We start from the raw sequence: 22500 nt of genomic DNA on the forward strand, positions 1-22500 counted from the left end.
ATGTCGGGAGCAGCGTCAGCCATTATATATGGCTTTTATTGATCTCACAAAAGCATTCGACTCTATCAATCGAGAAGCGCTATGGAGAATCCTGGCTAAATACGGCTGCCCGGAGAAGTTCATTTCTACCTTGAGACTCCTTCATGATGGCATGTCCGCCAGGGTTCTAGGCGGCACTGGTGGCGAGGCCCTCGAGGTACGGACTGGCATGAAGCAAGGATGTGTCATTGCACCAACCCTCTTTTTCATCTTCATCTCAGCCATCTTTCACCTGATCCAAGACAGATTACTTGACTGTGTAGAGATCATCGATGAAATGGACGGACGGCTGTTTAATCTGCGAAGGCTGAAGGCACCGTCAAAGACCTCCACCACCTCACTGATTGAGCTCCAGTATGCAGATGATAACTGCGTCTGCGCCACCTTAGAGTGTCAACTTCAGGTAATTCTGGATGCATTTACGCTCGCCTACGAGAGCCTCAGTCTCTCGGTGAACGTAAAGAAGACAGAAGTCCTCTTCCAACCTGCGTCAGGCCAGCATCTCTCACCCTCTCTCATGAGTATCAGCAGGTCCACACTAAAGAATGTCCAGACCTTCACCTGTCTTGGCAGTGTCCTCTCAACAAAAGCTGACATTGCAGAGACTCTTCATCGCCTTAAGGCTGCAAGCTGTGCCTTTGGAAGGCTTCGTGAGAGAGTGTTTACGAAGAGGAGTCTGAGGAAAGACACCAAACTCCTTGTGTACAAGGCTGTCGTGCTTCCATCCCTCCTTTATGGCTCGGAGACCTGGATGACCTATAGGAGACACCTTAACGTCCTGGAAAAGTACCATCAGCACTGCCTGAGATGCATCCTGGGTGTGACCTGGCAGGATTGACGGACAAATTCCAGCGTCCTTGACGAAGCACAATGCACCAGTAGTGAGGCCATGATAATCGATAATCAACTGCGTTGGACTGGTTATGTTGTCAGGTTGATGGACTCGCGCCTCCCCAAGCAGATCCTCTTCGGAGAGTTGGGTTCTGGCACCAGAGCATAAGGGGGACAGCGAAAGCGTTTCAAGGACAATCTCAAAGCAAATTTTAAGGTGTGCCACATTGGTCTGACGACCTGGGAAGATCTGGCATTTGACAGAAGCAGATGGAGACATGCAGTCCGGGAGAGTGTGGCGCTATTTGAGAAAGAGCGGTATCAGAAAGCGAAGGAAAAACGCCAACGCCATAAAGAACGTGAAGTTGCCCCTGCTTTGTCGCAGCAGGCCTCCTACATCTGCCCCGCCTGTGGCAAAGCGTGCCACTCTAGAATTGGACTCTTTAGCCACCAACGGGTGCACAAAACTAGAAGTTGAATAGACAATCTTACTCGTTTTCGAGGGATACCAGGATGATAATGATAGTAGACAGTGAGCCAATGGAGTTCCTGTAACATTGGCATAACATGATCGTTTTTTTGTCGTTGGCACACTACCCTGGCTGCAGTATTCTGGACATATTGCAACCTCCGTGACTGATACTTAGGCAAGCTAAATAACAGTGAGTTACAATAGTCCAATTTAGATGTAACAATCGCATGGACTATAGTAGCAGCAGATTCTTTATTTAAGTACTTGCGGATTTTCGATATGTTGTGCAGGTGGTAAAACGATGACTTACAAACATTGGATAGATGAGCATCAAACGACATAGTGTCATCAAATATCACACCCAAACATCTGGCTGACAAAGACAAAGGAACGCTTTCAGACCCAACCCACAAAGATTGAGCGAGTGGTGGTGCTCGATATTTAGAATGAAATAGCATGATTTCAGTTTTATCATGATTGAGCTTGAGTTCGCTCAGGTTCATCCAGTTACAAGTAGATGTGATGTATTCCTCAATTTTAGACTTTGCTAAGTCAACCTCTTGCGTTTTAAAAGAAAAATACAATTGACTATCATCAGCATACATGTGGTAATCAAGACCATATGATTGTATAACCTCAGCAAGTGGTGCAGTGTAAAGTAAGTGTAATACTGGTCCCATCACAGATACCTGTGGAATACCAACCGTAAGTTCTCTTGGTGAACATTTTTTGCTATTTATGCTGACAAACTGGGTTCTAATGGAGAAGTATGACCGAAACCATTCCAAAACTGTGGCTTGGTTACCAAAAGTAATTTGGAGTCTAGACAACAAGCGAGAATGATTAACTGTATCAAACACTGCCGATAGATCTAAAAGTACCAGAAAGACGTTCTCTCCTCTATCTAAAGACAGTAATATGTCGTCTGTGATGGTAAGAAGGGCAGAATGTCTCCCTACTATGACAAACTTTATAAGCAGATTGTAATGGCTCATGCAAGTTCAAATATTTGTTTAGTTGAAGATATGCAGACTTTTCAATCAGTTTAGATAGAAACTTCAAGTTTGATACTGGACGAAAATTGGAAAACAGCTCGAAATCACCTAAAGTTTTTAATTAGTGGTGTTTTTAGGGTACCTTCAAGTCATGGTTCATTACCCCAGTAGACAGAGATACGTTTACGGAACATTGTCTCTAATAGTTTGTTTTGTCATGTGCAAGGCTAGGTGAACGCCACTTGCATTTAAGTCAACGTCAAATTCTCTTCTGAATGGCTGTATCCTCATTGTACCATGGAGCATTGGGCCTGTAAACTACCGTGAGAGACTTTATCGGAGCTTGCCTCTCAAAGGACAACATCGTACCTCGTGATTAATGATGGAAGACTAGTATTTTCCTCAAATAAGCCAGAACTATTAATCATATCATCAAAAGACTTAAGTCGAACTCTTTAATCTTGAAGGCTATGTGAGTTAACAATGGTCTTTTGAGCAGTTTTCCACGACCAATGCTTGTCCAAAGAGAAGAAAAAGGAAACTAAATACGGACCAACCATCCCAGTGACCAAACACGGCACGCATCATGCTAAATTGCACACTGTTCACAATGTGAATAGTGTTGGTAATATGAAGTTTTCCAGCCATTGCTCACGTTTGTATCCTTCTTATTCCCTTTCTCGATTTTATGATAAGTTTACTTATATTATAGAATATACGGGAAGATATTAACTTAAAATTCCTTACATTTGGGACTTGTCAGAAATTAGCAGGGGGGAACCCATGACCTCTGCTGCATATGTTACCTACAGCAGTAACTAGGACCAACGGATTGTACTGGAAACCTGGTTTACTAACTTACAACAGACACCAATAAACTGATGCCTACAACTTCCTGCACCCTACAAACAACTCATCAACAACATCAACAGACAAACAACACACTGATTTACTATATCACTGTAGTGCCCAAGGTATTCTTCGATACGTGTACAGACCTTAGACCTATAGACAGATCGAAACCCACCAATCACTGTTTACTCTTCCCAGCCTATTACATCTAGGCTCAACTGACAGTCGACCCATAACATCACGAAAAGTTGACCAATAACATATACGACTGGAGTTCTTATAGTATCTACTGACGTTACACAAATCACTTCACTCTGAAGATGATCTCCGCTCAGGTTGTCAAAACGTCAGTCAATGTCATCTCAAACAGTCCTTCTCAGGACTACACTCATCCGGACGATCGTACTTTTCTTAATTATGGTCTAAAGTAATGACAAATAAAACTATACTAAAATATAATATTAAAAGCTAAAACTAGTTTTAAAAAACTGTTAAAAACTACTGGTAAAAGTTAAAACTACAGGAGTTTGCTTTTAAAAGTATTGATTTAGTAGCTGGAAACAGGTTTTTCTGGAAGTTTGTTCCTTTTGGCTATTGTCCTGGGGAAGAGAGAAAATCTAAAAATATCGTTATGTCCTTTTGGTTTAATAAATTTGAAATCATGGCTTCCCCGGGTTTTCCTTTCTCTACTTGTTATCAAATAGTTCCCCCAGTTCCCATCTAGGATGCCATGATACATCTTATATATAGTGGAGAGCCTTGCGTGTCTTCTCATTCTTTCAAGTGTTGTTCAATCGTTTGTTGAACGTTTGTTGTTCGATCGTAATTTCCAGTGACAAAGCAGGCTGCTTTCCACTCTACCCAGTCTAGAGCGGCTTTATCTTTCTGGTAGTGTGGGTCCCATGTGCTACAGGTATTCACTGGAGTTTTGGTCTCACAAGTGTCGTATACCTGGTTTCTGTCACTGACTTTAGACAGTTCAGCAGGTTTTGCTTGATAAGTCCCAAGACCTCATTTGCCCTAGATGTGATTGTTTCAATATGAGGTGACCAACTCATTTTGTTATCGAGCACTATCCCCAGATAAGAGTGAGATTCAACTTCTTCTGGGATTTCTCCACAGAATACGTATTCCCACTTTGGTGGATCTCTCCTGGTTGTAAAATACAAGATCCTGCACTTTGAACGATTAAATTGCATCTTCCATTTTTTTTGCCAATCTTGTAATCTATACAAGTCGTCTTGGAGATTGTTCTTTGTCTTCATCACAACAAATTGTCCCATATAACAATGCATCATGATGATGTCAGAGTTAATACCATCAGGCAAATCATTTGTATAAATTAAGAACAGTAGTAGTCCCAGGACTGTTCCTTGGGGTACACCGGATGGGGTAACTGCAGGGGCAGATGATGCCCCTCAATTACACAATTTCAATTACTCAATTTCACAACTGTTGTTTTTTTTAAAAACGACATTTGAACATTTGAACATTTAAACATTTTTAATTCAAAAGTTTGTTGAAACATTTGATGTTGTGATCAAGAATTCAAGTTGTCCTATATTTTTAGAGTGGGAAACAACTGGTTTGTATAAATGAGATTCATATGTGTCCTAACGTAGGGTATCCCTACTGTAAAGTAGGCTTTAATGCTCTTGCAAAAACATGTTCATTGCTGTGTTCATTGCCGTGACTTTAACATGTTCAGTTCCCACGTCCTGCTCCCGTCTGACCTTGTAGCTCAGTCAGTAGAGCAGTGGTGATGTAACCCGAAGGTTGTGGGTTCAATTCCCTCCCTGGTCATAGTTTTTCTCAGTCCTTATGTGGGCCCATTTCCATTAGTAGGGCTAACACTCACATGGTTCATGTGGGGTAGAATACTAGCACTTCACATTACACTCTAATCAGTTAAGTCTGTTTAATGCTCTTATATGAACCTAGTTGGGTAAAATTGTACTAGAGTAGTTGACATTAATTTAAAAACGTCCAGTGATATCTCCTTTTGAAACAGTTCCTGCTAAAATGTAATAAGAGGACATTTTTTTTAAAAGGTGAGCTTTTTACACTGATTGAGTTTCCATATCTGTACTCTTCAGACTTTCATCTTTGGTGTTTGGGGAGGTAAGAGTTATATTTGAATTATAGTAGATTAAGAGCTGTGTTGGTTAGTTATATAGGTGTTACTGCAGTTTCTGTTAACAACCTTTCTAGCACATACGCTGTTCGTAATTTTTCTGGAATGAAACTAGTTATATATGCAAATGTAGGTCAAAATGACTGGAAATGGAATAACCTACAAGTAAGATTTTTCACAGGATGTGGCTTGTCCATTTCCTGTGAATGTAATTTTTCATCTCACTGTTGATAGCAAAACCTCTCATGGCTTATAATTGCTTGGCTTATGAAGCATTCTTTGAGTCAGGTTTTGATCATTTTGCATTGGTGAGTTTTCTTAACCGTGTTATATTTATGTAATGAAAAAATTGATAAATAGCTAATGAAATCATAAAATATGACAGCAGTCATTTCATACGGATGCAATTTCAGATCTCTCAGATAGCACAGCATATTTTGTGACACTGTAAAATTGCTGTTTAGAAATTGTTTTACAAGTACTACTATACAGGCCTACTGGAATTATGCAGAAATTTTGCGGGATTTTTTTGGCAAATTATGCGGATTACACAACATTTTTGTAGGGGGTAAAGGCAGAATTTTTCCTTTAAAAAACAGTAAAAGCGCTTTTTAAAAGTCACTAAACGAGTACAGCTCATTCAAGAAGGTCTTTTTATACGTCACAGTGATCAGGAGTGGAAGATAAGAAGAGAGAGAGCCAGTTTCTGATGCCTGGTGCAAGTCAAATTAAATATTTGGGGGCTTTTGAAAATTGTATTTTAGACTGCTTATAGTCCGTACGTTGGCAAACGTCCTTCAGAAAAAAAGAAATGAGTGGCGCAACAGGAGCCCCAAAGGCACGACAATGGTGTGCCATCGTTGTAGCTTTCCCACTTCTCTGGCTTTTTTCTTTTCACAGACGTTCGCCAAAGTAGGGACTACGCAAGCAAAGCAGTCTTAACCTCGCTCAAGAAAATGGTGCTCCAAGCCCAAAAATTATGCTGACCTTGAATCACTCAAGAAACTAGAACACTTTCAGAAGTCTTGATGGTATATCAGATTAATAAATAAAGGGTCAGATAAGAGTTAAACGTCTTTTAATTCTTTGCCTGTTACAGAAATGTACTCTTCGTAATATAATTGGAACAAAACTCAGTGTCATCCAAGCACTACTTCTTATAGATATAAACAAGTTGTTTCTTGATAGCTGCACAGTCTTGTTTGAGTCTCATATGCAGCATTCTTCATGTACCTTTAATAAATACTGTCAATACACGAGTGTCCCTTTTTCTGGAGTCACTGAGTGAAATCAACTTCTCAGTTTCCTGTTTCGTTTAAGGCACTGATATGCAATCTCCACTTCCTTTAACTGTGGAAATGTAAAAGGGCCTAATTTGTTTTCGCTTTGTGGCTCTTGTTTTTTTCTTACTTTTGTTTTAGTAAGAAATTATCCATGTTGTTTTGTCATGGCGGACAAAAAACAGACAAAGACAAAGAGTCACTTGTGTCATCGATGCGAAAGACAAGTTGGCGAATGCATACATGTATGTACTGAAGAGATTTTATGCTGAAGCCAGAAAAAAGAATGGCAAGCTTTACACCAAAGCTTCACTTGTCGGGATACACTTTGAAAACTGTGAAATTCTTCAGCTTTGTTGATGCCTAGTGTTATTGAATGTTCGACTGTAAGTACAATTTGAAGTCTACAAATATAATTATTCTGAGAAAGAAACCAATTGATTGGTGCCATTACTCGACTCTGCAAGGCAGCACGCGCTTACAGCTAAAAAGTCGGTGATTGAATGATGAAACAATTATTGACCTCAGTTATCGCAAAATATGGTGATTTGTCAGTGTCTTGCAGATCAATTATTATCTGCTCGCCACTGACAAATCACGATATTTTGCTCAACCTCGTCGAATAATTGTTAATTATTTCTATGCCAAAAAGTGATGGGTTCCATTCTACCAATGATATGGCTCGTTATATAGTTACTTGTCAGCAAGCCTGGCCACATGCACGCCTAGTCATTTTCGAAGTGAACACTTCGTTCTACAAGCGATTTCAGGAAAAATGCCTCAGATTTTGTCCTTTTTTACTGTTAAAACGAGGTGAGAAGTCCTTAGTAAATAAAAATATGATACTTTATTTAAATCTGGAGGTCGAGTCAACCTTGGCCGACGAATCTCCAACATTTCCTCAAACAAAGAACTCTTCAACAAAGCCAAACCACACTACAAAAGTGCACTTAAACAAAGTGGACACGACGAAAAATTAATGTACACTGAACGCAAGAAACCTGTAACTCACACTGCACAGAACAGCCGCAAGAAACATAATTTGGTTTAATCCGCCCTACAGCATGAACGTACAGACAAACATGGGCAGAGAGTTCCTGAACCTCGTCTGCAAACAGTTTTCGAAAAATCATTGGTACAACAAGATCTTCAACAAAAACAACATAAAAGCCAGTTATAGCTGCACAGACCACAATTAAGAAGCACAACAGAAAAATCCTCCAATCAAGCAAGACACCCTCCACGGAAAGCAACTGTAAGCGCAGGAAGAAAAACAACTGCCCTCTGAAAAACAGCTGTCTGACCTCAAGCGTCGTCTACAACGCCAACGTAACAACAGAAAGCGACCCCATCGGAAAGAACTACATTGGACTAACACAAGGAACTTTTAAACAACGTTACACGCAGCACAAACTTTCTTTTCAGAACAGAAACCATTCAAACAGCAGGGAACTATCAAAACATATCTGGACACTCAAAGACAGCAACACCATTTCACAATTAACTGGAGTATTTTAGCGACCGCCCCTGTGTACAGCAACAAAAGCAAGCGGCGCCACTTGTGCCTGACAGGAAAACTTTATTTAATTAGAGCCAAGAAGCCGTCTTTATTAAACAATAGAACAGAACTCATTTCTAAATGCCGCCACGAGAATAAGTTTTCCTTAGCAAATTTCACAAGCCGCCAACAATAGCCCTGAAAAAACATTATTTCACACAGAGATCAGATCATCACATTAATGAATTAATTAGCTACTTATCTAATTTGTATATAAGAAGGTATGATCTTAGTTGAATAAAGTTCTCTCTGACGAGCGCTTAGGTGCAAAACTCAGAGTAACAGATGCGTCCTCTTTAGTCCTTCAACTTATGATACTTTATTTATATATTTAATTATACAGGATTTTCAAGATTTTGCGGGATTGTCTGAAAAAAGCCAAATTATGCAGCCCCGCATCCATGCATAATTCCAGTAGGCCTGAATATAACTGCAATGTTCGTTATTGAATGTGAATTCACGATTAGGCATCTAGTTGATTGTGAATTTAATGTGAATGATGATTAATGGTGGTGGATGGTGATTAATATCATCATTGGCCACTGATCTGCTTGATAACTACTTACAAGGTTCGAACTTCTTGTTTTCCTGTAATTGAAACTAACTTCTTTCTTGTTGGTTCTTCTATTATTTTAGGTGTATGAAGTTGAAATATAGTCACTTGACCTAACGTGAATTCCCTCTTCCATTGCAGTGGTGTTTCTGGAGCACTCCTAAGCATCTATCATGGTTTTTTGTTAGGCACACAATCAAGTAATTACATGGAAAAATTAAAGAGCCTTAATAAGGTGAGTTTATGTATTACAAAATCCCTTCCATCAAATCCCTCTACAAAGGCAAACAATTAGTATTTCATGCACAGGTATGTGACATCCTTGAAATAATACAGTGGAACCCTGTTAATACAATCATCAATCGGGCCAAAAATATTGGCCGTATTAATGGAATGTCCGTATTACTGGGTAGGTAAGGTATAAAAAGTCTGCTACGAGCCTAGAAGGCCTATCAGGCCGGTGCTTATCCCCGGTTTCTGTAGCATTAAGCAACTGGGAGTATTTTTAACTCCCCGCTGGATGGGATGCCAGTCCATTGCACGGTTACTTCCAGCATTTCACCGATACCCATGTATACACCTGGGTGGAGAGAAGCAACGTGAGAATTAAGGGTCTTGCCCAAGAACGTAACACAATGTTTCTGGCCAGGACACGAACCTGGTCCACTTGATCCGGAGTCGCGCGCAGTAACCATGAGCCCACCGCGCCTCCCATCACCAAGGTAGGGTAAAATTCATGACTAAAGGGCCGTAATGACAAATATCACATTTGCACTTCCAGAACAACTTTTCTTTTTAACAAGGAATGTACGTACAGAAGTTGTTTAACATACTTGAACCTTTGCTCAGTAAGTAAACAACTTAAAATTGTTACAATGTATGTGTTTTGTACCTTCTGAGCCTAAAATCAAAACAAGAACAATCCCAGCTTACTATGCTTTAGTATCAATCTTGTTTTTGATAAAAGCACACATTTTGCCTTACTGGATGTCACAGTAGTGTCAAGATCTGTTTGTAATGAAAACAGGGAGGAGTGTTGCTGACAGTACTTTGTAAAGTAAATTGGCTGTTCGATTATCGTGGTAAATTACAAAGGTCAATGAAATTAAAATATCACAGGCTTTTTGGTATTCTAAATTTAGCCCAAGTGGCTGCATTAATGGGGTGAAATTGTGGCTGTTGGCCATATTAAGGGGTGACCACATTAACAAGGGATTTCTATAAGAGAAACCTTGGCCATTTTGCCAGGCCAAAAAAAGTGGCAGCAATAACGAAGTGACCTGATTGCCGAGGTGTCTTCAAGGTGGGGTTCCACTGTATATAGATTTAGCCAAGCCCAAAAGCGGATCTCCCATCTCTAACTCCAGAAAGCAAAATTATTCACTTTGTTTCGTTTAAGTAAGAAAGTTATCCATGTTGTTTTGTTATGGCGGACAAAAAACAGAACGAAATTCGCCTTTTCCCGCGAAAACTACACAGTGATGTGTAGTATTTCTATGCCAAAAAGTGATGGGTTCCCTTCTACCAATGATATGGCTCATCATATAGTTACTTGTCAGCCTCAACATTCTTATAAAAAAGGTTCTTTAAAATAGGAGTGTATAGTGTTTATGGAAATCATTATGCTTCTGCATAAAGTGCATCATCATTAGTGTGTACAGTTTACAGTGAGCTCACAGCAGTAAACAAACAAACCTTGCAAACGATAACCAACAATTGAAATCAACAACCAAAACTGAAATTTCATGCACAGGAATCTCTTTCACAACATTCTCCGTTTGCCTGATATTCTTTACCCCCCCCCCCCCCCCCCCACCCTCATCTCTTCAGTTCAAAACAATGGCAAAAATCTAACTAATTAAGAAGTCAACCTAAAGCGTAGTAAATTCACTACACCACATTTCCTCATGCAGCTCACAACAGAACATGCATTTCACACAAAAAGCCTATAAATGTGGTTGTTGAAATCTTACCCATGGTGCTTCGCTGGACCGCTTTGCACTCCTGAGCTCCATTAACATCTACTCATCTACACATCATACAAATATTAAGTTTATTGTTTATTGCACCAGATCGAGCAAAGTGAGTGAGCAGCTGTATGATTAGCATTAAATTTTAAGACAAATCTACACAAAATCTCATTGTTCTGGCTTTGCTGGCCTTTCAGCATAATGAATGACATTGCACTTTCAACTAGAATGCATGGCACAGAGGATTATTAACTTTTCATCATAAGTATTGAAACTTGTGTCCTGTCTTTCACTAACACCTCTGTTTTCAATACAGATCCATCCCTGGTAAACTTGACCGTATCAAAAGCTGCTCACAATTCATTGATTATAGATAGAATAATATGTAGATTCAGCCAAGCCCAAAAGTGGAGCTCCCATTTCTAGCCCCAGAAAGCAATGTAGTTTATATGGAAGTACAGTAGAGTTTAGAGATAAGCAAACCATCAAACGTGTTACAAACTAGTCTTCAACCAGTTTTCGTTTGACTTACAACGTGTTTGTGTTTCTTTTCAACGCAAAAGCAAACACATTGACCAAAGTCAATAACTTTCTGAAGTATTGCCATCACAAAAGGTTCAATGATGCGTTCAAAAAGTAATGTCATAAAATAAAACACAGTCTTGTTGTCTGGCTATGCAAAGTTCGGGTTGCAGCCTATTAGAAACAAAAAGGTGTATGTTTAGGGATTTTTCGTGTCTCACAGCCGTGTCATGTACACTGAAATTACAAAGTAACATTTGAAGTGACCAAAAACGATTCAATGAGAAGCGTAATGAAAATCCATAATAAAATGCGCTGGCAAGCAGTTGTAAACGCACGAATGCCAGATATAATCAGGTATGCAATAAGAAACATTGGCAAAATCAGGCGTCATCTGGACCAAGAAAGTTGTGCTAGCCTTGTGGACGTGTTTGTAACATCTAAATTAGACTTGTGTAATGGTGTTCTCACAGGGCTAATGGATAAAGTGATAAACAAATTACAGCGCATGCAAAATGCTGCAGCCAGACTTTAGCAGGCGCAAAGATACAGGAGCACATCACACCTGTACTACAAACGCTTCACTGGCTGCCAATCAGCGCCTGAATTGATTTTAAAATTCTACTTATTACATATAAGGCATTAAATAATCAGGCTCCAGACTATATATCTGAAATTTTAACAAAATACAAACCAACGCACAAACTTCATTCTGCTGACAAGAACTTGCTAATTCTACCTAGAACCAACTCTGAACATTATGGTGATAGGGTCTTTTTTTTTCACATTTAAATGAGTATCATTATTATTATTTTTATTGTGTCAAGCATTGAAACTTGTAAAATTCTATATAAATTATTATTATTGTTATTATTTAACAGTAGAACTCTAATTTCGAATTTGTCAGTGAAAGGTTAATGACTATCGATCGTACAAACACTAAAATTCCTGGGGAAGGGCACAATGTTCTGTCAGCAGGAAGAGATCAATCACGTGCTAGGCAACCACAAAGGTGCACATGATCACCTTGTGTCAAGGTTCTTGTTTTAATGAATAAAGAACGTTTGTTGCTTTTAGAGCTAAACAACATACTTTTTAGCCAAGAATTTTACGTCTTCCGTTTTTAATTTTGTTGTAATATTTAACTGAATATTTATAATTCTTTCATCTGTCTGGTTGGCAAGCCTTGTTTGGCAGGTTATTGGCCCGTGACCGGACTTTTTATCTGGAACAATGTTGATCAATCCCTTTACTAAAGAACCATTTCTTTCAATAATGAAGCAAAAATGGACAACAAGCTTTCCTTCAAATATTTTTCAATAATTTTTTTTTTACCTGAAGACTGTGCAGAGTTAAGTACAATCAAATAAAATTATAAATAGCCAGATAATTGTAAACACAGACTACTCAAGGTGTTTTCCGTGTCCCTGTTCTGGTCTTTCAGACCCTAATCCATAAGCTTGTTCTCCGTAACAAATGAAAGGTAAATCCTTCATCAGTCAGTGTAACCAGATTTATTCGAAGTAAATTTTCTTGGGGAAACGAGAAAGGGTTTTCACCTGTGAACGTGACAATTACAATCCCTTACAATCACATGGAAAAAATCAACACAGGATACCTTGCGATTGAAATACAATGCTAAACTGTGCAGCAATGCTAGACGCGTGACACGCGTGACAGAACACTCCCCGTCTGGTATTAGAAAATACCACTACAACATCTAAACGAAACAGTAACGTCCTAAATTAAAGGGTTCAGTCCTAGTCTCCAGCACAAAGCTAGTTTTCATCTTCTCAAAAACTTTTTCGCTTGTAAGTAGGATAACCTCAATGACTGGCCTGGTGTAACTCTTTGTAGAGCCGTCTTTCGTTGTCACCAAGTCGACCTTGCGTACTTTACCGTCTGCGGAAACTTAAGCCTTGGTGATCCAGGAAAGAGTTTCTAGGTGACTTTTTATAGTGAAGGAGAACCAAATCTCCTTCTTCTAGGTTCCTGGTCTCGCTTTGCCACTTCCTTCTTGGCTGAAGTGTCGTCAGGTATTCTTTACACCAGCTGGTCCAGAACATGTTGGCTAAATGTTGGACCTGCCTCCACTGCCTGCTGTACAGTTCTGTGCTGCTGAAATTCCCAGGTATGGATTTCAAGGCTCTGGACTTCTGTGTTAGCAAAGTGGCTGGGGTGAGAATAGCTCTTGTGGTTAGGCAAGTGAAAAGTACAGCCTAACGTTTGCTGTTGGCCATTCCTGCTCTTGTCCGTTGAGCGCTGAAGAGCCACGGTCCAAAGACGTCAAGGCCAACATAGCTAAATGGGGGTGCAAGAGTAAGTCGATCAATGGGAAGATCGGCCATTTTTTGCGTCTGTTGCCGACCCCTCAGCTTCTTGCACTTAATGCAGTTTTTAATGGCGCTGTTCACAGCTCACTTGCTTCCAACTATCCAGAACCCACTGCTTCGGATCAGGCCAAGTGTGAAATGTCGTCCCTGATGCTGTACCTTTTTGTGATAATTCTTTATCAGGAGACTTGGTACGTGATGTGAACTTGGCAGTATCAATGGGTGGCTCTCCTCATAGCTCAGACTCTCTGTAGTCGGCCGCCAACTCTTACAGGTCCAGCATTATCAACCATTGGGCTTAGCTCGAGAAGAGGGCTTGTCTTAGGCAACCCATCAGAGTTGTTGAGGCAGCTGATTTCCTGTTCATAAGCTTCACGTTGAACATTATGTATGATCAAGAACTTCGCTCTGTTTAGGAGACAAGCGGATGGCATCGGCTTTATACCTTCTGAGGTACTAGACTTCTCCAGGGACTTTTGACAATGTGACTGGACAAAGGAGAGAAGTCTTCCAACTGCACTCACAAGAGTTGCCCACTGTGAAAACCTAGAGAAGCGGCTGGCCCCTAGAGGTTTGTTTGGCAGAATTTGAGTTGCTAGGGCCTGTACCACTAAACGGACTTCTGGGTCATCTTCTGCAGTCTCTGAAGCTAGGCTGGCATTCTTGTTGACAGATGCTTCCTGATGGTGAAGGAAGGTAGGTCCATAATGCCACATACTGCTACTCAGGTTCTGAGCATCCACTGATCGTGTGGCTGGATTCCAAGGGGAAGGTACATAATACCATCGTTCAGGAGATGAAGATTTCCTAATGCGCTCCACTCGACTGCTGATGTACACATAAAAGCGCCGTGTCTCATTGGTAATATAGCCAAGGACTACTCTTCTATCAGAGTAGTATGCAACTGTGTCAGGCTTCATGTCCAACTCCTGGTTGATTACCTTTGAGATTTCAATGCCAAGAGTGCCTGCACACAGCTCAAGACAAGGGATGGTTGTGGCATGAGATGGGGCCAGCCTTGCCTTGCCAAAGACAAAAGACACGTGGATGCTTCCATCGTGTTGGACAGTTCTGAGGTATGAAACTGCTCCATTGGCATCATTTGACGCGTCACAGAAGGTATGTTGTTCCTGTCTTCTGACTCTTGTAGATGAAGCCATTGTGTAGCCACGAGGGACTATCAAGAGCGTTAGAGCTTGCAAAGCTTTGCATCATGCTTCCCAGGCCGGCCTTTGCTCTTCTGGCAATGGTTCATCCCAGCTTTCTGGCTGAAGGTTGCTGAGATTTGCCATCATGGATCTAAGAGGAAGCTTCCCTCTAACAATAACTGGTCCCAGTGGATCGTACAGACTATTGAGGACGGAGAGCACTCCTCTTGTAAATGGCCTCTTCCCCGGAGAGGCTTTGAAGGTGAATGCATCTGCTGATATGTCCCACTGCACCACTAATGCATGCTGTACTGGCACAGCATCTAGTGAGAAGTCTACAGTCTCGGACAAAATTGTTGAAACACTTTACAATTTCTTGCCCTCCCACAATGTTGTTTTGGTAATTGGGCTCAGAAACTCGCGTTAAAACAACATTGTGAGGGGAGAGTGCGCTGCGAAAGCTTCAGATCTGTATAGTCGTGTACTGTTCCAACGAATTTTGTCACAGACTGCATTTGTGAGGAATTTAAACTATTTATAGGACGTGCTGACAGGGTCATAAGTGACACAACTTTACAGTCGCCTTTATAACCGGTACGATAGTGCTGTTTAACGTTTTTATTCGTAACTGAGTTTGATGTACAGTGTTCGAATTTCTTTTGTTATATATCCACAATGATAAAATAAGCGAAATTGTTTGCATTTAGCTAAGAAGAGAGTCATGATCTGAAATATGGTTTTTCTTGCTGCCATTGATAGCGTGACAAGGGCACGAGCGTATTTGTTATATCTCGCATTCAAAGGTTTTCTCTTCGTAAAGTAGCTAAAACGCGCTACATTTTTCCTAAAAGCGATTGGAGATTAATCAGTGACGATTTTCCTGGAAAGAAAAGCACATACAAAGGTTTAACAGTTAAGAGAAAACCTATCCAGCCATTGTTTAACAGAGGACGCCCATGGAAGTTATGTTATAGAAGGCAAGGGAGGCGGGGTTTCTACAATTGCTGTATCTGTGAGAAAAGTTGGTCCTTTCCAACTTCTAAAGGATAATACTGCCTACAATCAACAGAAAAGGACTTTCGACTTCTTGGATGTGCTAAACAGATTAAGATTTGCGCTAAGAATGAGATGACAACATACTGAATATATATGGACGAAGGATATTGCCTTTTACCTTGATGTAGCTTCCTTCAGGAGGTCGTATAAAATACTAACTGATGCGGTATTTTACATAAAATGACGATGTATCGCCAACTGTCAAATATTGTTACGGCTTAAAATTAGTTTGCACATATATGTATTACCCGGCCCATGTTACGCGAGTAAAACTTCGTAAGACCCGAGAAATTTAAAAGAATACTTTTTATGTTAGTACAGTTTTTATTTTATAACTCTTCGACAATTTCTGTCGGTGAGAGACATGGAAATACAGGAAACACAAGTTATAGTTATGAAAAACACTAATTTTGCACAGGGATGGAAACTTATGACACGTGATGTAAAAGCTTGTTTACTTTAGTTCATTGCGTGAGCAACTTTGTACCAAAATGGTGACACGCAGTTTGAAAACGTTACTGTATTAGACGGTTTCTACTGACTGTTTTTTTCATAACAACTCCATTGTAGGCTAATTTGATACCGCTTAACAATTTTTCAAGTCGAATTTCGCTAGACAAACCAACAAGAGAAGAAAACAATGACATTGTGTTAGTGTGCACGAGTCACCACTGTATTAATTAAATTTAGCAGGATCCTTTTTCTCAGTGCATTGACAACGTCACCATGCACATTTGCCTCAAAAATGGCTATTTTCTCTACTATAGTGTCCAAAACAATCGATTCACCTTGTGTGTTCACTGCCCTTTCTGACTGTTTTATCGTCGTGGTTCAATTGTGCATATTTCTCACCAAAAAACCTTTCTTAAAAATGGTGACTCGTTGGTGACTCGTTGAATTACAGATGCACGCTAATTAACTTTGTGAGAAGATCAAGGCCGAATAAAACGGGAGCATGGAGAAATACACTGTTGTTCTTTTTCGGGAATTTGTGCCGCATGAAATGAATGAAAAGACTTTCAACCAGGGAACGCGCATCTAACAAAGGTGAACTCTTCCTTGCTGGTGCAAAATATTGGAGAATCGGGTTAACAGTCAATATCCCGTGCGGAATGTTATTTGAGTGTAGGTAAATGAACTTTGTGACCTTCCAAAAGAAGTGAAAAATCGTGCCGTGCGTTAATTTAGGGACACGAACGAAGGTCATTTGAGAGAATCACTTCATCGCTGTCAGTACTTACAGTATCAACCAAAGCGATCGTGGTCGTACCACGATTACAAAACGGTTGGAAAACAGAGTTTACAGGAGTTATAAAGTGTTTTGCCGCAACCAGCAACCCCAGTTACCAAGATATTACGATATTTTCCTTCACGCAATAAAACTCGAACGGCCTCTGCTAATTCATCCTGGTTAAGGTCGTTCCTAAGCAGAACATGCTCAGCCACAGTCAACCTTTTATGAAAAGGCTTTCTTTTTTGAACGAGAAACAACCAACCTAATTCAAACAAACCTGAACATGATGTATGTTTCCATTTCTTGTCGAATTTATTACAAATATGGCGCAACATCTCACTCTAGGCTGCAATAAATCAAGGGTTTCCTTCTCCTAAAATGCAGCATATTTCCCGCCAATTCTTTTCATAACTGAAATTCCTCAAAAATACAGTCTCAGACAAAATTGTTGAAACACTTTACAATTTCTTGCCCTCCCACAATGTTGTTTTGGTAATTGGGCTCAGAAACTCGCGTTAAAACAACATTGTGAGGGGAGAGTGCGCTGCGAAAGCTTCAGATCTGTATAGTCGTGTACTGTTCCAACGAATTTTGTCACAGACTGTAGGTCGCAGAGGTCGGAGGCTTGATCTTCTCTTGGAAAGGCATGAGTCACTTCTGGATGACTGGATGCTATCTTACGTAGATGTAGATTCGCTGTGGCTAACATGGCTCTTGTGAGAGTCAACAGGTCAATGGCTTCAGCAGGGCGGGCCACAGACTTCAGCCCATGAGATGTGAGGCCTTGTTCAAAGGATGGCTTACCATTAGGTTCGATTGGAGGTTTGACAGGTGTCTTCCTCTCTTGGCTCTCTATGGATAAGAATGGGTCATTCCGTTCTTGTGCATTCTCTTGAATGATAGGTAGTCAACACCATGTTGTGATTTGAAACGGTATGTGTGCCTTTGCCATCTTCCTTGGAGTTCTTCCGGTACCTTAAGAAGCAACATCGAAAAATGCAATTGTTGTCAAAGACCATTACTCGTCACTTTAGAGATTCCAGACATTTATTATTTGACGTCTTTCCTGGCAGTCGCAGCAGGGTTTTTCCCGGCCCCAGTTTGATTGGGGGGGCTTATGCACATCTGCATCGCTTTTGGGTACCATGCAAGCACATCGATCGCTGCTGCCCCAGGGTTTGGCTTGAATGCAACATAGCGGGGGAATGGTGCATTAAGCCTGGATGTAAAAAGGTCGATAACTGGGTGGAAGTTAATTTTGGCAAGGGCTCGAGTAAGGAGAGTCCTGTCAATCATCCATTCTGTTGTGGAGATTGTTGTTGTATTTTGAACCCTAGGGATATGTCCAGCGCTAATCCAAATGTTTCTGCAAATGCAGCATTCCCAAATTTCTTTCCCTAGTTGGTTACAGGGTTCCGAATGACTTGTCCCCATGTGATTTAATACCGCGATCCGAGTGGTATTGTCAATGAGAAGTCGGTATTTTTGAGTGATTTGCCAAAGGTTTGTACTCCCAAGAAGACAGCAGAGAGTTCCAAATAATTGATATGGTTGGATCTTTCCCTATCAGACCACACACCCCCCGTACCAGCTGTTCCATAAACTGCACCCCAACCTGTACAGGACTTGTCAGTGGTTAGTAGAGCAACAGGTTGCCCGTGGGAAATAACATTTAATGACTTTTCAATGTTTGCGATCCACCAGTTTAGTTCTTGACGGGACTCAGATGTCGGAGCCATACGCCTGTCAAAATTACCTCTAGACTCTTTTAAAGCATTTGTTTTATCGTGTTCGAGTGATCTGTAATAGAGAAGGCCATACATGACTCCAGGGAAGGATGCAATTTGTTTGCCGATTACCTGGGCAACCTCTCTTCTGGTGGGAAGCGAATTGCCTTCTAAGTAATGAAGCACAGGCGGTTTTAACACTCAGAGTTTTCTCAGGGGTGAGGGTGATGGTCATAGTTACATAATGAATAACAAACCCGAGCAAAACCAGCCTTTGGTAGGGTACAGTATTGTGAAAAAGTAATGAGAGCGAAATGCGCGAATTTCGTTCTTTGTCCCAGCGAACTTTCGACGAAATTTCGCTCGAAAATTCGAGCGTCGTTTCGCGATGTTTCTAGCGTAATTTCGCTAAAACAAAGAGAGAAAATTCGCCGCATTTTCGAGCCCAGCGCGAAAATTCGCTAAAACAAAGAGAGAAATTTCGCCGCATTTTCGAGACCAGCGCGAAAATTCGCTCGAAAAACAAAGAGAGAAAATTCGCCGCATTTTCGAGACCAGCGCGAAAAACCAAAAGCGTAATTTCGCTTGTTGTACGCAAAATTTCGTAGTGTGGTTTGTAAAGATCGATCACATATCGATCGGCTATTCAGGTTTGTAAACAACTGCAGTCACTTTGACAGCACTTTGATGATCAGTACATGTATTTTGGAAATAGTTCAGTAGTTGTGTCCGTTTCAATTCTCTACAAAATTCGCCCTTTGTAATGTGTTTTTATTCATCTTTCTCGGCAGAGAAGACTCGACAAAACATATGCAATTTCAATCCTTTGGTTGTGAGGACAAACTGTTGTCAACAATGCAAAGCCTGTCAATATAGAAGAGCCGGCGAGTGTTATCTAGTAGTGTCACAGCGGCAAAAATGGTTCCCGGGTCTACATTTGTATTACACCAGAAGTGTTTATTGACATGATGTCTTATACATATGAAGAGCTTACTTACCAATTTTCGGGATAACTTTTAACCTTTTGGCAGGCGCCGGGCAAGTCACCGCAGTGAAAAAAACATCAATGATTCCATTTCCATTCGATGAGAAACTTTGAATTCAGCGGTAAAAGACTTTTACATATATATAGCTTAAAAGCCTTGCATGATCCCAGCTTCTTTGTTATTTTTTTGACCAGGGAAGAGCACTGTACGCCTTTCGACTTTCATTCTACACATGTGTGAGTTGTCAAGTTTTTGTCACGACAGCAACAGGCCAGAGTGTATTAAAACGAGCTGTGATCTGGTATGACTTGGGACTCCAATTTTCGCTCGGAATATCGCAACAAATTATCAGTGAATGCGAATTTTCGCTCGAAATTTCGGAACGAATTGTCGGTCAAAGCGAATTTTCGCTCGAAATTTCGGAACGAATTGTCGGTCAAAGCGAATTTTCGCTCGAAATTTCGGAACGAATTATCGATCAAAGCGAATTTTCGCTCGAAAATTCGCGTCAACTACAACAATAGGCAATGCGAAAATTCGGCGAATTTTCTGCGAACTTTCGCGCTGGACAAAAATTCGCCATTTTTCGTCGAAAAGCCCCAAAATTCGCGCATTTCGTCGAATTACGTTCTCATTACTTTTTCACAATACTGTATAATAAACCAGAGAGAGTTAAATTGGTAGTAAGTGTCTACGACATTTCTGGTGCAAGTGTTATACGTTCGGCCCAGAGGAAAAAGGTCATCTATATAGCTAGACACAGTGTGGCCTTTCTTATGTAGAGAGGTAAGTGGTGGTTTGAACAATTTCGTGAATTTCGTGCAGCAAGATGACAGCCCATTAGGTAAGCATGTGAACTGATAGAGGGTATTTTGCCGCAAAAAGTGAAGGCATTTCCGGTGTGATGTTTTGACAGCTACGGAGTAGTATGCATCCTTGAGGTGCGGTGGCCTCATAGTTAGTGTACTCGACTCCGGATCGAGTGGTCCGGGTTTGGGTCCTGGCCGGGGACATTGTGTTGTGTTCTTGGGCAAGACACTTTACTCTCACAGTGCCTCTCCCCACCCAGGTGTATAAATGGGTACCGGCGAAATGCTGGGGGTAACCCTGCGATGGACTAGCATCCCATCCCATCCATCTTAGTTGCCTCATGCTATGGAAACTGGAGATAAGCGCCGGCCTGATGGGCCTTCTGGCTCGTAAGCAGTGACTTTACCTGGAGGTCAAGGGAAGCCATATAACAATTCTTTTCAACTAACTTGAGCATAGAGTGAAGAGTATCCATTTTGAAATGATTCAAAGTGACGAACTGGTTAAGACGTTTGAGGTTTAGGATAAGTCGAAGGCCGCCGTCTTTTTTGGGTCTCACAAAAATATTGGACAATATTTCATCAGGGTCATGGGCGGCCTTTTCCCTTTGCTAGAAGGTTTTCAATTTTGTCATCAATTATGGTGTTTTCGTCTCAAGAGAAATTGACATTGGGAGAGATTACAGGATAAGGAGGGGTGTCAAACTCAATAGTGGCCCCTTTCACAGTTGTTAGAATTCCCTTGTCAGAAGTTAATGCTTGCCAAGCAGAGAAAAAGTTGGCATTATTACTGGCTCTAAAATCACATTTCCCCTTAAGGTAGTTTGCGAGATCAGGTGCAATAAAGGCAAAGTTACTGACAGATTGTTTGATGCAATCCAAAGCGTCAATCATTTCTTGTCAGCTGACTTTTTGTATCCCGATTTTTTCTGGTGTTTTTCTAAAAAAGGCCGCTTGTAATCATTTGAGCCATACCCTTTGAAAGGGTGCTTCTTATCGTTATGGTGATAAGAATTGCACAAATTTCTTTGCGGGCTACCTCTGTTCGTGCCCATCTTCTGGCCAATGTTGGTGGCATCTTTGGCGTCACAGATTTGTTTGGCTAAGTCTTGGCCGAAGAGCAGAGACAAATGCGTGTTCGAACCATTGGCACTAGTGCATAATTAATAAAATTCGGGCTTCAAGGCAGGTTTGATTTGTTCCTTGTGTACGGGGGAATAATTCTCCCACTGAGTGACCGATAAGGGAAATGGCATCAATGCTGTGGCTTAAGGTTTCCTTGTTCACATTAGTTTTTGTGCAAAGTAAAGTGTCACAACACCTTAGGATGGCAAAGGTGGCCTTTTGTAAGGCTTGTTGGGCATTACCACCAACAGGATCTTCATCATTTAGGCCGTCCTCTAGACTTTTCAAATAGGCCTCATCTTCAGTGGCTGTCCCATTGGTGCTTTCTGCACTATCGGTGCCGTTTGTCTCCGAAGCATTCACACCAAGAAGGGTGTCGATGTCGGCCTCTGAGGGTGAAAGACTGAGTTTGTCGTCGCATCTTGGCCTTTAACTGTGGTCGATGACTGCGATGTCGTCTTCAGTATTGTCAGATTCAGAAGACGGGTAACTTTGGCTCCTTTTTGTCCCTGATTGGGAAAGTCGGTGGTCCGTATCAGAGCCACCACCCACTAGGAGTTGTTTCAAAAGTGTAGCCATCGTTTCCATATTGGAGTTAATCTCCGAGAGAGTTGTGTTAAGGTTTGAGCCAGATTGTCCATGTTGTCCTTTGGAGAACTTTGGGCATGGTCAGGTTGACGTAGTGTGCCACGTTGACATTCAGTGGAGCCTAGTTCGCTTTCAGAGCTGCCAGGTTGTTGAGTTGTATTATTGTTAGCCATCCTTGAAATTGAACCGAAAGAAATACCTAAAAACCTGTATAAAGAGTGACAACAAGAAAAACAAAGCTATACTTACGAAATATGGTGAAGATCGTTCGGCTGTACAAGCTAGCGT

The 22500-nt window shown here is 41.0% G+C and overlaps 1 protein-coding gene across 2 annotated transcripts in view; it reads left to right on the plus strand.

Moving 5' to 3' along the window:
- Positions 1-22500, plus strand: part of LOC138003715 (UDP-N-acetylglucosamine transporter TMEM241 homolog) — a 67024-nt gene that overhangs the window by 38101 nt on the left and 6423 nt on the right. The window contains exons 8-9 of one of the 2 annotated variants that reach the window (XM_068849920.1): positions 5241-5310; positions 8856-8949. In XM_068849920.1, coding sequence (XP_068706021.1) covers positions 5241-5310; positions 8856-8949 — 164 coding nt within the window. The remainder of the gene's footprint in view (positions 1-5240; positions 5311-8855; positions 8950-22500) is intronic. The other variant, XM_068849921.1, reaches the window with a different exon arrangement.

The sequence above is a fragment of the Montipora foliosa genome, chromosome 5 (genome assembly GCF_036669935.1).
Source record: "Montipora foliosa isolate CH-2021 chromosome 5, ASM3666993v2, whole genome shotgun sequence".
Classification (NCBI taxonomy): Eukaryota; Metazoa; Cnidaria; class Anthozoa; order Scleractinia; family Acroporidae; genus Montipora; species Montipora foliosa.